Source organism: Arvicola amphibius, chromosome 10 (assembly GCF_903992535.2).
Source record: "Arvicola amphibius chromosome 10, mArvAmp1.2, whole genome shotgun sequence".
Taxonomy (NCBI): domain Eukaryota; kingdom Metazoa; phylum Chordata; class Mammalia; order Rodentia; family Cricetidae; genus Arvicola; species Arvicola amphibius.
This window is the reverse complement of record NC_052056.1, coordinates 96,565,832-96,580,692: the sequence shown is the minus strand read 5'-3', so window position 1 is coordinate 96,580,692 and position 14,861 is coordinate 96,565,832. Positions and strand designations below refer to the sequence as shown.

At 41.1% G+C, this 14,861-nt stretch overlaps 1 protein-coding gene across 1 annotated transcript; it reads right to left on the bottom strand.

Moving 5' to 3' along the window:
• Window positions 1-2,779: 2,779 nt before the first annotated feature.
• On the bottom strand, window positions 2,780-3,715 carry LOC119824360 (olfactory receptor 2AE1-like). Its single transcript, XM_038344480.1, has one exon. It carries the CDS (start codon window positions 3,713-3,715, stop codon window positions 2,780-2,782), a length of 936 nt encoding a protein of 311 aa, XP_038200408.1.
• Window positions 3,716-14,861: the final 11,146 nt, after the last annotated feature.

Here is a 14,861-nt window from a genome sequence, read left to right as displayed (position 1 = left end):
ATACAACACAACCATCATCCCACAGCAAAGCAAATTTTACATCTGACCCACTTTCACACCCACTAAGTCTTGGAAGTATCCAGATGTTGCCTCTGGATTTAAATCTATATCCCCACCACCTTTCCTCCACAATTTCTAAGCTTAACCAACAAGACTTCTCATTTTTATTTACTCATTAAGATGCTAAACATTTTATTAGCTTCATCATTAAAGTTTTCAAAGTTAAAAGAAAATCTGTTTCCTATTTTCTGCTGTCCAATGGATCTTAGTTATTCTCTTTGTAACAAAAATCTAAGCCTTTATTTTACAGGCAGGGTTGCCCATCCTGACTGACAACTGTTTCTTCACTAGTAATCAAAATGGACTTGACCTTTCAAGAGCCCACCAAAAGGGAAGAGGAACACCCTCAATGAGAAAGGAAATGTTCCTATTCCTGGAGGACCTATGATGTCACCTAAGATGAACAGACATTAGCTAGATGGCATCAGGGATTTTTACCCAAATGACATGTCTTGGTTCTCTTCTGAAAAAAAATTACTCAAGATATCAATGAATCTGTGTCCCACACATATAGATAAGCGCCTTAAAGATTGTACTTGGAGTTTGTATGTTGGAATCAGGGAAATAAGATATTTGGGGGAAGTTAGCTCTAAAGATAACATGGGAATATATTCTCTGAGGACCAATGAACTGTGCAGACAAACAATCTAAAGTCTCTGATTGTTTTCTGATTTTTAAATCTAAGCCTTTGTCATAACTCTATACTTAACCCTTTAAGAAAAGTCTGAGAAAGATGTAATGCACTTTTTTCATCAGGCTTATAAGCAACAGAAAGGAGTCTAACACAAACAACTGAGAAATAAGTACTTGCTATCTCTATACCTAATGCTGTGATTCACAGGCTTTTGGAATTGATTTGCAGTAGATGATTAGAAAATATATAAAATCATGGAAGCTGAACAACTCACTAATGGATGAAATTAGGTCCAAGACAGAAATCAAGAAGGCTTTTTAGAATTCAATAAAAACTGAAAATATAACATACTCAAACACTTGGAACACAAAGAAGACAATGTTAAGAGGCAAGTTCATAGCACTACATGCCTACATCAAACACGAAAGTGTTCTTGCATGAACATATTAATGACACATTTGAAAATTCTAAAAAAAAAAAAAAGAACAGCATAATACACCAAAAGAGTAATTGGGAAGAAACAGTCAAACTCAGGGCTGAAATTAGTAAATCAGAAACCAAAATAAAGCAATAAGAGAATACTATGAAACTCTGGGGACTACTAAACTGGAAAAGCCACACAAAGGACATGATATCTCTTGTTATGTTCTTAATTTAAATAGAATTATACCACTTTCCCCTCCCTTTTCTTTCCACAACTACCCAGTCACCATGTAGTGAACCCCTGCCATGCTCACACTCTCAAGTTAACAGGTTTTTCTCTTTTATATTTATAACATACACAAATTAATAAATACAACCTATGGGGTATGTTATAGTTATTTATCTGTATACAGTTTCAAGGCTGGCCACTCTGCACTGGAAAATCAATAATGGGGCTCATCATTTACACTCAATGATTGGCACCACCCCCAGAGATTCAAATTCATAATGTTTATAAGTTCAACATAATAAACATTATGAGCATAAACTACCATATACACAGACTAAAAAACCATGATTATCTAATTAGAAGAAGAATTCCAACATCCCTTCAGAGCAAAAGTCCTGCAGAGACTAGTGATACAAGGGATATGTCTCAACATAATAAATACCACTTGCTGCAAGTCCACAGACAGCATCAACTTAAATAGAAAATCAAAACATTTTCACTAAAATCAGGAACAAGGCAACAATGTCCACTCTCCTTATATTTATTCGATATAGTATATAAAGTTTTATCTAGAGCCTGCTGTGGTTTTATATTAATATTTTGGGGTATTTTGTTGAACTTTATATATCTTATTGAGGTTGGTTCATTAGTTGTTGGTTGGTTTTGTTTTGGTGGGTTAATTCTGAGGCTGAAACTCACCATGAACCTGAGAATGACCATGAACTTCTGATTCTCATGAGTTCAGGGGTCGCAGACAAATAAACCTCCAAGCCCAATTCAAAGCACTCCTGCAGATCTGAGCTAGGATTTTGGGAATGCCAGACAATCACTGTACTGACCAAGCTGCCTTGTCAATGCCTCCTTTCAAAACATTATTTAGATGGGGTTTGGGTTTGGATTTACTTTTTCTTTAGCTCTTCAGGAGTTTCATAGTATGTACACAATAGTATTCACATTAGAAAAAGAATGGCAAACAAAAGGAATCTGAAGTCAGAAGCCTGTTCAACAGGAGTTGAACAGCCTTAATATGCAAAACCTAAGAAGGGCACACACCCTTAAGCAAGTAATGAGTGCTTCTGCTACAAGCTAGAGAAGTTCGGTTGGATTAGAAGACTAGGAAGGGATAGGGACTGTATGGGTGCACCGGTGGCCTACATTCTATACCTGGGAAGGGATTAGTATTGTAATTTGGTTGATTTTAAAGCACATGAGATGTTTTGCAGAACACTCTGTGCCTTTCTTAAAAATAAAAGTTCAGGTTAAGGGTCCAAGATGGCAGCTCAGTTATTATATCAGTTTCAGTGATGGTTATCATATTAGAATAGGATCCATGTTATTTGTGCACTAGTCAAAAAGCATCGAGAATTTGCTTAAATCAGTTTAAGACATATCATACTCAATTATTATATTCTAGAAACCAATAACCGTGATCACTAGGTGAAAAGATCTCTCCTCAACACTTTCTTCAGAGCCTTAGCAACATCCTTATTCCTGAGAGTATAAATCAGGGGATTCAGGGTAGGAGTAATGATGCTATAGAAAACAGAGCCAACTTTGTCTTGCAGTGGGGTGCGCTGGGATCGGGGTCTCATATAGGAGAATATACCAGCACCATACCAAAGAGAAACCACAATGAGATGAGAGCTGCATGTGGCAAAGGCATTCCTCTTACTCCCAGCTGAGCGCATCTGCATGACACTGTGCAGAATGAATCCATAGGATGTAGAGACAAGAATGATGGGAAGGAGAAGAAGAATAACACTGCAGATGTGCACTGTGGTCTCATACAGAGTGACATCACCACATACCAGCTTCACAACAGCTGGAAATTCACAGTAGAAGTGGTGGATGATTCTTGAACCACAGAAAGGGAAGTTCATCAAGACAGATGTGTGGATTAGGGAGTTCACAGATCCACTCAACCATGACATGGCAGCCATCATCACTCCCACTCTTCTGCTCATGAGCACAGTGTAGCGTAAGGGGTGACAGATGGCAACATAGCGGTCATAGGACATGAGAGCCAGGAGGACACACTCTGCACCACCAAGGGACAGGTACACAAAGTGCTGAGTGGCACAGCTCACAAACGAGATGGACTTCTTGCCAGACAGGTAGTTGCTCGCCATCTTGGGAATGGTTGTGGAGACGTGCATCAGATCCATGAGGGACAGCTGGCTGAGCAGGAAGTACATTGGTGTGTGAAGACGGGGGTCAGCGCAGATGAGGAGGATGGTGAGGCTGTTGCCACTCAGTGCAGTAAGGAACACCAGCATGATCAGGAGGAAAACACAAAGGTAGTAAAAGGAATCATCAAAGAGCCCTTGAAGGATGAAGTCTTCCAGGGCAGTCTGGTTCCACCTCCACATCCTTTCCTCATCCCCTGAGAAAACCAGAAGAGTGGAATGTGATGCAAGAGACACAACTTCACAGTGAGCACTTCCTTTCTCAGGAAAAAAGTGAAGTTTTTTTTCTTTATCTATATATTTTCAATGCCTTTGTATATATCCATAGTACATGATACTGGGCCACATATGGAGAATTTGTAGAAATGTCTATCTATTTCTAATTGTGCAACAATTCTAGATATCCAAGTGATATTTTAAAGAGAGAAACATACAACACTTTCTTGAAAGTCATCATCACCGTGAAGTTCCAGCATATCTACATTGTATAGAAAGCCCAACATGGGAGCTGAGGCGAGATCTCACCAAGTAAAATTCAAGGTGCCATACAAGCCTGACTATCCAAGGCTGATCCCCGAGGCTTCTGTGGAATTATCAGGTGGGAATGGGGTTGAAAAGCTGTGAAATTCTGTCTGCTGGATAGAGCATGTCCGCTGCACTCCTGAACTCACTGCTGTTAAGGTCAAATGCATGAGACCAACCAACATTCCATCAAGGAGTGTGACCAGACTGAGTAAGCTACAAAAAAAAGGAGGAAAATCATGAAGAAGGGAGAGGTACATAATGGGAGAGAGATAAGGAGTCCGTCTGGGTACAAGATACATAGTATGTGAACATAGAATTGTGGGGAGGTGCTATTTCTGGATCCTTCTTTTCCTAAAGGATTATTATGTTTTGGTTCTTTAAGGAAGAGTCACTGTATTTTGTATAGTTTTTATGGAGACTCAAGTGCAGTTTAAAGTAGTAGTTCTCAGCCTTCCCAGTACTGCAGTCCTTTGATGCAGTTCCTTGTATTGTGGTGACCCACAAAACATAAAATTGCTTTCCATGCTAGTTCATAACTGTAATTTTGCTACTGTTATGAATTCTTATTATTGGTTGTGACTCACAGACTGAGAGCTGCTGGACTGAAGAAACACAGAAGAGTAGTAAGATAAAGCATAACGAAGCAGCTCTGTTCAGACTCCCCAGAAGACAAGCAGGAGATACCTCCTGTATATATTTGTGCCCACCAAATCGTGTATCATGGACAGAAGAAGTAAGGATTGTAGATGTTCATCAGCCAAGCTTTCCTATCCATAATTTATCTAGTACTCATATGAATACTAATAAGATTAATCGCTTAATTGCCTTGGTTAATCATAACTCAAAGAAATCTAAATTGATCTAACAAGTAGTACCCTATCTTTCTTAGGATTTCCCCCAAACTTTGGTATTTTTTTACAATGTCCTCCTGACTGCAACACTCCCTAAATCATGAACGATGGAAGATGCTCCTGAAACAGGAAGTAAACAAACTTCACACATTTAGGAAACCTGAAACTTTCAAGAGTCTTGGGGGTCCCTTCCCAAAGATGTGGAAACAGCAAACAGTAACTGGGGAGGAGACTCTCACAAGCCATGTTATTAAGAAGAGACTCTCCTACCCATGGGGCTGGATGCAGGCCATGAAAAGAACTCCATGGTGAATCATTATGACTTTTCAGGTGGCTCTTCTGTGATGCAGCTACTTTTGAGTTCACCCTGCTCTTGAAAGTAGCCAACCCCATAATTAATAAGCTACTTGCTTCACCAAATTGAACTCAGCTATAATCATTATTTTAGACTGTCATAGATTTGGGGTGAGTAGATATTGTGTTTGTCATATCTCCCTGGGGAAAAGTATCACACAAAATGTAGTAAAAATCTAAAAAGATCTTTAGTACATTCCAAATTGTTTATGTTTTCAAGCAAAGAACTCAGAATTAAATGCATTCTTCAAAGATTAATTGAACCAATGAAGAAACATGTTTCTTAGACCATATGTTAACCAAGGCAGAACAGCACCTCATCTTTACGTCTATCACTTAAGTGGGTATTTCAGTCTCATTCTATGTGAATTTACATATGAACTTTAAGTCCAGTAAGATGGTTCTTTGATGAAGGAAGCATTCTCCAAGCTTGGCAAACTGAATTCAAACCATGGGGTTCTAATGATGAAAGAAAAAAACTAAATCCTTCAAGTTATCATCTGAACTCCATACAAATAGCAGTGGCAGGCCATTCACACACAAATTAATTGATTAGTTTAAAAAATAAATAATGAAATAATTTTAGAGGCACAAATGAAGTTCTCCTTGCCATCTCTGATTGCTTCAGCAGCTGGGAGATGTACAAACACACATACTTATCAATCACTTACCACATCAGTGTCCAGCCAATGATCTCTATGGATACCCTTATCAAAAAGAACTCCATTATCTGGCTCCTTGATTCCCCTAGGAAGTTGATGACATTTCTCTGATCTACTTTGGGATCTTTGAAGATGTTTTTCTTGGCTTTCTATGAAGGCTGTCCTCTTGTGCTCTATCAGTGACACCCTATGACTTAAGAGATTGCTGACATTCATCAAATTAGTAGTAAAGGTTTTTAGGATACTGAAATCCAAACATTATCATACCTGGAATTTCCTCAGCAGAGACCTGGGGTCAGAACAAGCATATGTGTACAATGGAGCTAGCAGGAGAGTCCACCCTGACACACAAACACATTGGCTACTATTCTGCAAAGCAGGCCTTCCCTTTAGTGCACGTTACTCTAGCTTCTCTAACCCTGGACATATTCACTTGCTACTGAAGCCGCATTAATTACCCCAAAAGCAGCACCACAGGAACAACAGGAATCTCACAGCCTGTGTTCACATTCTGAATTCTGCCAACAAATTGTACCACAATCTTGCTCAGGGCTGTATCCCTATCAGACAGACTATTGCCAGAAAAGACTCAGCAATGGGCTTACGCAAATTATGCTAGTTCAGTAGTACAACCATTCTGAGAGTTCTCTGTGAATCAAAACCTCTCCTGTAGACAGCTTTCTATCCCAGCTCAAGAGGGTGAGCAAGAGGGATTTCCAAGACTGCAATACAGTTTCAATCATCACATTCCAAAAGCCAAGAAAAATTAGGATTTGGCTTTCTCTGCTGTTTGGATTCCTAAAGCTCTCTGTATTATATATAAATGGATACTCTACTTCTGTTATTGAAGTTGAAATCAGCAGATCCAGTGAGGAAGACCCTTTCTGATTCTACAAAGGTCACTGAAGACACCAGAATTGAAATGGCCTTTGGTGAGCCAGACAAGAGCAAAGAGGAAAGCCATCTATGAGAAGAGAAACCTCTCCAAGCAAAGGACCTGTGATGCCAGCTGCGCCAAGGTGACAAAACTACATTGACAGCTTAGGGACTTTCCCACAAAGGCTGCATTCTAGACTTCTCCTGGGAACACCTGCCCCACACTATAACTATTATGTGCTCTGCACATTGAGAAATGAATCACCTAAGACTTTACTTCGAGTTTGTGTGTGGAGTCAGGGGAATAAGGTATCTGGGAAGGGTTGGTCCTGGGGATAATGCAGGAGTATTCTAACTAGGGATCAATTAACCATGGTGAATCATTGCTAGAGTCATGTTTGCTTGTTTTGGAATATATCTCTATCTCTCTCTTGACTCTTTCCATGCAACCCTTTGACATTGTCTAAGCAAACATCACTGAAGGAGGTATCCCTAGAGCACTGAGAGGCAAGGAAAGCACTGACCTCTGTACTGAAACACCCTAGAGAATCAGTCAATATGCCTGCAACTCTCAGTGTTTGCAGACACTGCTTAAGTGCAAACCACCTATGGCTATAAGGGTCATAGGAAAGGTAGAATTTTAGGCAATCAGACTATCACTGGCATTTAGCTCTAATTCCCATAAGAGTCGCTGTTTGATGGGACTCCACACTCTCCACACAATGACAGTGGCCTAACCACAGGACCCTCCACAACACAATCTTACTCCTAGTTAATCTTCTTTGCAGGACAATTTCTGGTCTTCTTCCTACAGAAGACTGATTTGGGTACTGAAGATGTGGCTCAATTAGTACAGTAGCGAAAGCAGATGGAACTTTGTTTGCTGCCCAGCCCCTATGTAAAAAGTAGTATGTACTAGAAACCCATGTACAGGAGAGAAATAAAAGCAAGATGACACCTACAACTTACCAGCAAGCCAGCCCAGCTCAATCAGTGTACTCTAGGTTCAGTGAAACAGCCTATCTCAAATATATTGTGTCAAGTGACTAAGGAAGAAACCTGATGGAAACCTACAATCTCCATACACATTTGTACACACTCATGTACAGAAACAAGTACACACAAAGAAAGACTGATATTTATGGCTCTCTCCCAACACCCAAAGCTGATGCAAGGCTCCCCGAATTATTATGTCCTGGTTTTCCAGGATCCCAAATTGCTTAGTTTCAAACAGTAGGCGGCCTCTCAAGATGGCACCTGGCTATAGCGCTCTAAATAAGGGGAGCAATGAAACTGGCTTCTGCTGCAGTGCTAGCCTGAGAAATGATTCCCACATCAATCTCCACACTGGATGTAAAGCTTGGAAGAACCATGGTTTGCCCCTGCGTGTACAACTGCCAGTCTTTTGATACCAAGGGTGCCCGGCTCAACTTGTAGCTGTGTGTGTATGTGTTATGAAAGAATACATATTTCTTTGAGTGCCCATGTGTGTTCATAGATGTGGAAGCTGGAAGTGATACCTGGCTCCTTCTACAAAGAAACCTAGAGTTTCTGATTGAATCTACAGCTTACTATTGTGACTAGATCAGCTGGCCAGGAAAACTCAGGGATCATTCTGTCTCCTCATCCTCTACCTAGGATTAGGGATAGAAGTGTTTGTGGCCAAGTTCAACTTTCTACATAGGTCCTGTAACTTAGTTGATACAGTGCTTTCCTAGTATATATAGGGCTCTGAGCGTCACATAAGCCAAGTGTAGTGTCACATGCCTGTAATGCCAAGTAGAAACTGAGGATCAGAAGTTCAAGGTCATCTTTGGCCTATATAGCACGTTTGAGGCCAGCTTGATCTACATAAGAACCTGTCCCAAAACAATGGCGAGGAAAATAAAATGGCTGCCATATAAGGAAACAGGAGACCAAACAGAACTGGAACTTAGCTATATAAAGACTTTTCCTGGGTCTGACTTTTTCCTAAGTGTTCTCAACCAAGTCTATAAGAAGTATAAGGAAGAAGAAATCTGTGTTTGGAAAGAATCATTCTAGCTACTGTGTGGAAAAATACACCAGGAACAGCAGGGACACCGGCTACTGCAGTGGAGCTGGAGACAGGGGTCAGTAATTAAACTGCCTGCAGCTCCAGAATGAGGACCTGAGTTTGTACCCAGAACACATGTACAAGTCAGACATGGAAGCTTGAATTGTAATCCCAGCATTCCTATGGGCAGATGAAAAGGGGAGAAAAGCCAGTCATCTACATAACTGTTTTTTTTTAATTTCTTGTTTTATTTTTTAAAAAAAATCTTTTTCATTTTACATACCAATCCCAGTTCCCACTCCTTCCACTCCTATCATCCCCTCCACCCTCCTCCCATCTAAGGCACCACTCCTCAGAGGAGGTAAGGCACTTTGCTTTGATGAGGGCCTCAATCCTAACTACTATATCTACGCTGAGAAAGGTATCCCTCTAAAGAGAATGAGTTACAAAAAGCCAGTACAAGCAGTAGGTTGAATCCTGGTTCCACTATCAGTGGCCCCACAATCTGCTCCAGTTATACAACAGTCATCTACATTCTGAGGGCCTAGTTTGATCCTATGCTGGTTCCTTCCTGGTACGGTTAAAGTTGGTGAGCTACCATTAGCTCAGGTAAACTGTTTCAGTGGGTGTCCCCATCATGGTCAAAACCAAGGGAGCAAAACTAGCCTGTACAATAAAGGAACTTCCAGAGGCATCACCATCCCTGACATCAAGCTCTATTATGAAGCTACAGTAGTGAAAACAGCTTTGTATTGGCATAAAAACAGAGAGGTTGACCAAGGAAATTGAACCAAAGGCATGGATATTCATCGACACACCTATAAACACCTGACTTTTGACAAAGAAGCTAAAAATTATACAATGGAAAAAAATCTTCAACAAATGGTGCTGAAATAATTGGATGTCAACATGTAGAACAATGCAGATAGATCCACATCTATCCCCATGTACAAAACTCTAATCCAAATGGATTAAAGACCTCAATATAAATCTGACCACACTGAACTTGACAGAAGAAAAACTGGAAAGTAGACTTCAATGCATGGGCACAGGAGGCCACTTCCTAAATATAACCCAAGTAGCACAGACACTAATAGAAACAATAAATAAATAGAACATTCTGAAACTGTGAAGCTTCAGTAAAGCAAAAAACACAGTAAATAAGACAAAAAGGCAGCCTACTGAATGGGAAAAGATCTTCACCCACCCCACATCAAACAAAGGACTGATCTCCAAAATATATAAAGAACTCAAGAAACTAGACATTAAAATTCTAAATAACCCAATTTTTAAAAAATGGAGTACTGAACTAAACAGAGAATTCTCAGCAGAAGAATTTCAAATGGCCAAAAGCTACTTAAGGAACTGTTCAACATCCTTAGCCATCAGAGAAATGCAAATCAAAACAACTCTGAGATACCATCTGACACCTGTCAGAATGGATAAGATCAAAAACACCAATGATAGCTTATGTTGAGAGGGTGTGGAGTAATGAGAATACTAATTCACTGCTGGTGGGAATGCAAACTTATACAACCACTTTGGAAATCAGTAGGGCGGGTTCTCAAAAAATTGGGAATCAACTTACCTCAGCATCCAACAATACCACTCTTGGGCATATTCCAAAAAGATTCTCAATCATACTACAAAACCATTTGTTCAACTATGTTCATAGCAACATTATTTGTAATAGCCAGAACCTGGAAATAACCTAGATGCCCCTCAACTGAATAATGGATAAAGAAAATGGTGGCACATCTACACTTTAGAGTACTACTCAGTGGTTAAAAAAAAAGCATCTTGAATTTTGCATGCAAATGGATGGAATTAGAAAGCACTATCCTGACTGAGGTAACCCACACCCAAAAAGATGAATATGGTATGTACTCACTCATAAGTGGATACCAGCTATAAACAAAGGACATTGAGCCTATAGTTTATGCTCCTAGGGAAGCTAAGTAATAAGTTGAACCCAAAGGAAAACATATATAGACCCACCTGGAAATTGGAAACAAACACAATTGCCTGATAAAATTGGGAGCATAGGGGTGGAGGGATAAGGGAGTGTAGAAAGGGAAAAGGAAAGGAAAAGGGGAGGGTTGAGGAGAACGTGAAGGAATGGGATAGTCGTGATGGAGGAAGGACATAGATGAGAGCATGGAGATAGATATCTTGATTGAGGGAGCCATTACAGGGTTAGCAGAAACCTGGCTCTAGAAAAATCCCAGGAATCCACATGGATGACCCTCAATAAGACCCTAAGCAATAGAGAAGAGGGTACCCGATCTTGGCTTGCACTGTAGTCAGACTGATCATTATCTTAAATACCACCATAGGACCTTCATCCACCAACGGATGGAAACACAGGGAGAGACCCACATTGGAGCACTGTTCTGAGCTCCCAAAGTCCAGTTGAAGGGTGGAAGAAATGAGAATATGAGCAAAGAGGTCAAGACCATGATGGGTTCACCCACTGAAACAGTTTATCTGAGCTAATGAGATCTCACCAACTCCAGTCAGACTGGGAAGGTACAAGAATAGAACCAAACTAGTCCCTCTGAATGTGGGTGACAGTTGAATTTCAGGGGCAGACTGAGGGGCCACTGGCAGTGACACCATGATTTATCCCTACTGCATGTACTGGCTTTTGGGGATCCTATTCTCTTTGGAAGTATACTTTGTTCAGCCTAGATATAGTAGGGAGGGCCTTGAAACTTCCATAAAGCAATGTGCCTTACCCTCTCTGAGGATATGATGGGGGTGGTTTGGGAGGGTATATGGAAGAAATGAGAGAAGGGGAGAGAGAGTGGGAACTTGGATTGGTATTTTTTTTAAATCTGATCATTTTTTAAAATAATGAAATAAAAAATAAAATAAAGAGATTCTAATGACCAGTGATGGTTAATTCCTGTTATTTTTCAGTGATAATGTTTGTGTGTTTCCCTTCCTTGGAGTTTACTGGTATTAGGTCTTCTGCTACCTGTGTCTTTGTAGGTGCTGTTAGCTTCCTTGGTTTGGAGATTTCCTTTTAATACTTTCTGTACTCTTTAAAGGTATCCATCATCCTTATAAAGTTACATTTAAAATTGTTTTCTTCTGCTTTTCTGGGTGAGGATGTTCAAGTCTTCCTGTTGTATGACCACTGGAATCTGGTGTTACCACATTATATCAGCAGTGTCTTTGCCTCTTGGTCCAATCATGTCAGTTGCTGTCTGTGTCTTTGGGAACTGCTGTTGATCTACACTATACTGTCACTGTCTATGTCTCAGAGAGCCACTGAGGTCTCTCTTGATCCACGCTATTGTCCTGCTCTCTTGCTCTGCTCTCTTGGTTTGCTCTGGGTAGTTGCAGCTGTGATTCAGAGTTCCTCTGAGATGGTAGTAGAGAGGAGGGTTTGGGGGTGGAGTGGGACTTGTAGTTTACAAAGCCTAATCAATGGTGTGCAGTGTTGGATCAGCACACCTGCAGAAAACTTGTCTGCTGTTTGACTAGAGAGGTTGGGGTGGGGCCCAGGGTTTTGCCCCAGTACCAAGGGCCTAGAGAGTTGAGAGTTGAGTGTTTAACTGGGTAGGTGATCACTCACCTCCTAGTACTCTCTATGCAGTTGTAACCTGTGCTCAGAGTTCTTCTCTGGGTCCTCTCTGTGCAGTCTCAGCCAGTGCTTCAGAGTTCCTCTGAGTTCATGGGATTAGAGGCTTTAGGAGCTGAGTGGGACCTGTAGCTTACAGGGTCCAGTTGATGGGGTAGGGATATTGGAACAGCCTACCTGCAGGCCCTCTCCCTAACTTATAGATAGCTGTCTCCCCTCTGTATCTCCACATGCCTTCTCTTTAAATCTGGCATTTTTCTTTGGGTTACTTTGGGTTACTTTACCAAGGATGGAATTTTTCCAGCTCCATCCATTTAACACTCCACAAGATGTAGCTCACACCTGACACTCGTGTATGGCCAAGAACCTGAGATTAGATAGGCCACAGGCCAAGGAGCAAAACAAACACTATTGTTCTTCTATAGGAACACAGCAGTAGTATGATTCCTAATGATATTCTGCTGACCCATGCATCAGTGCCAAGCTCTGTCATCATCAGAGAGGCTTCCTCCTACACAAGATGGGAACTAAACATGGAGACTCAGGATAAGGTGCAGAGAGAGACTTTATAATGTTCTGTCCTAAATGAGATGTCTTTATAAAACCCCTCCACTCAAGGTTAGGGAGCTGTGTATAAGAGGAGGGAGAAGGTTAGTAAGAGCCAAGGCTGATGGGTAATACCAAGGGAACAGTGTCTTCCTGACTCAACAGGACTGGTGCATCTGAGAACTCAGACTGCAGCAGCCTGAACAAGGCCTATGCAGGTTCAAGCCAGATGGGTACCAGACCCAAGAGGGGAAGGAATGTGAGTTCTCAACTGTACCCATGAAGTAATCTGCTATTGTACTGCTCTCAAAATAAAAATTAGTGATCTCTAATGGCATCTCCCTTGGTAAATACACACTTCTGCCAAAAGTAGATGACCAACAGGAAGTGAGCTCAAAGGTGTATTTCAAGATTTTGTGTCCTATGGCTTGGTTTGTCCATTCTTTGTCATGCTGGTTTTTGCTTACATATTACATGTCTTAGTTAAGGTTTACTGTTGCTGTGAAGAGACAACATGATCATGGTAAATCTTATAAAAAATATTTAATTGGAAAGGCTTGCTTACAGTTTCAGAGGTCGTCATGGAAGGAAGCATGGTGGCTTGCAGGCAGATGTGATGCTGGAACCGAGAGCCCTACATCTTGACTCAGAGGCCATGGGAAGTTAACTTACTGACACACTGAGTGAAGCTTGATAAAAGAACCTCAACGACTGACCCCACAATGATACACAACCTCCAACAAGGCCTCCTAATAGTCCCACTCTCCTTGGAGGTCATTTTCCTTCAAACCACTACATACTACATTATGGTTTCTGTGATTGTGTTTCTATGGAATTAGGAGGGGTGTGTGTGTGTGTGTGTGTGTGTGTAATAAATTTTTACAACCTAACCACTGTTTTTCCTTCCTCTCTGACAGTCCCTCCCCTCCCAGCTCTCCTCTGAACGTATCGATTTCTCCTCTACTTCTATTCAGAGGAGGATGAACCTCCCATGAATATCAACCAAACATGGCACATCAATTTGAAGGCAGGTAAAAGCAACCCAGAATGAGGGGGAAAATCCCAAAAGCACAAAAAGTTTTCAGAAACAGGCCCTGCTACAACTGTTAGGAGTTCCACAAGGACACCAGGTTACACAACTGGAACATATATGCAGAAGGCCAGTTTAGTAGGTTCAGTTTCTGTGAGCCCCCATGAGCCCAGCTTACTTGATTCTGTGGATTTCTTGTGGTATCCTTGACCCAACTGGTTCCTAAAATCTTTCTTCACCATCTTCTGTAGGGTAGGTCTGCATAATGTTTGGCTATGGGTCTCTGAATCTGTTTCCATCAGTTGGGGGGTTAAGTCTCTCTGATGACAATTGGGCTATACATCAATCTATGAGTAGAGCAGAATACCATTTGAAAACATTTTGTTGATTTTTTTTGTCATTCATGTTGGATTCTATTGTAGGTCTCTGGGCTATCTAGCCTCTGGATCCTGGCCCTCCAAGCAGTGTCAGTGGTTGGCTCCCTCTTGTGGCATGGGTCTCAAGCTGAGCCAGTAATTGGTTGGGCACTCCCATGTCTTGCCACATATACCCCAACATGTCTCAAAGGTAGGGTAAATTATAGGTTGAAGGTTATGAGGCTGATTTGGTATTCAAATCCCTCCACTGGAATCTTGTCTGGTTATAGGAGATGGCCAATTCAGGCTCTGCATCCTCTATTGCTAGGGTCACCTTCATAGACTTTTGGAAATTTACATGGACTAAGTTTCTAGTTTGTTCTGAGATGCCCCAATCCCAGTTGTCTCTCATATGCTCTACCTTTATCCTTCCTCTACCTGATCCCTTCACTGGTGGTACTTATTTGTGCTATAACAAATAAAGCTTTCCTAAGGATCAGAGTGT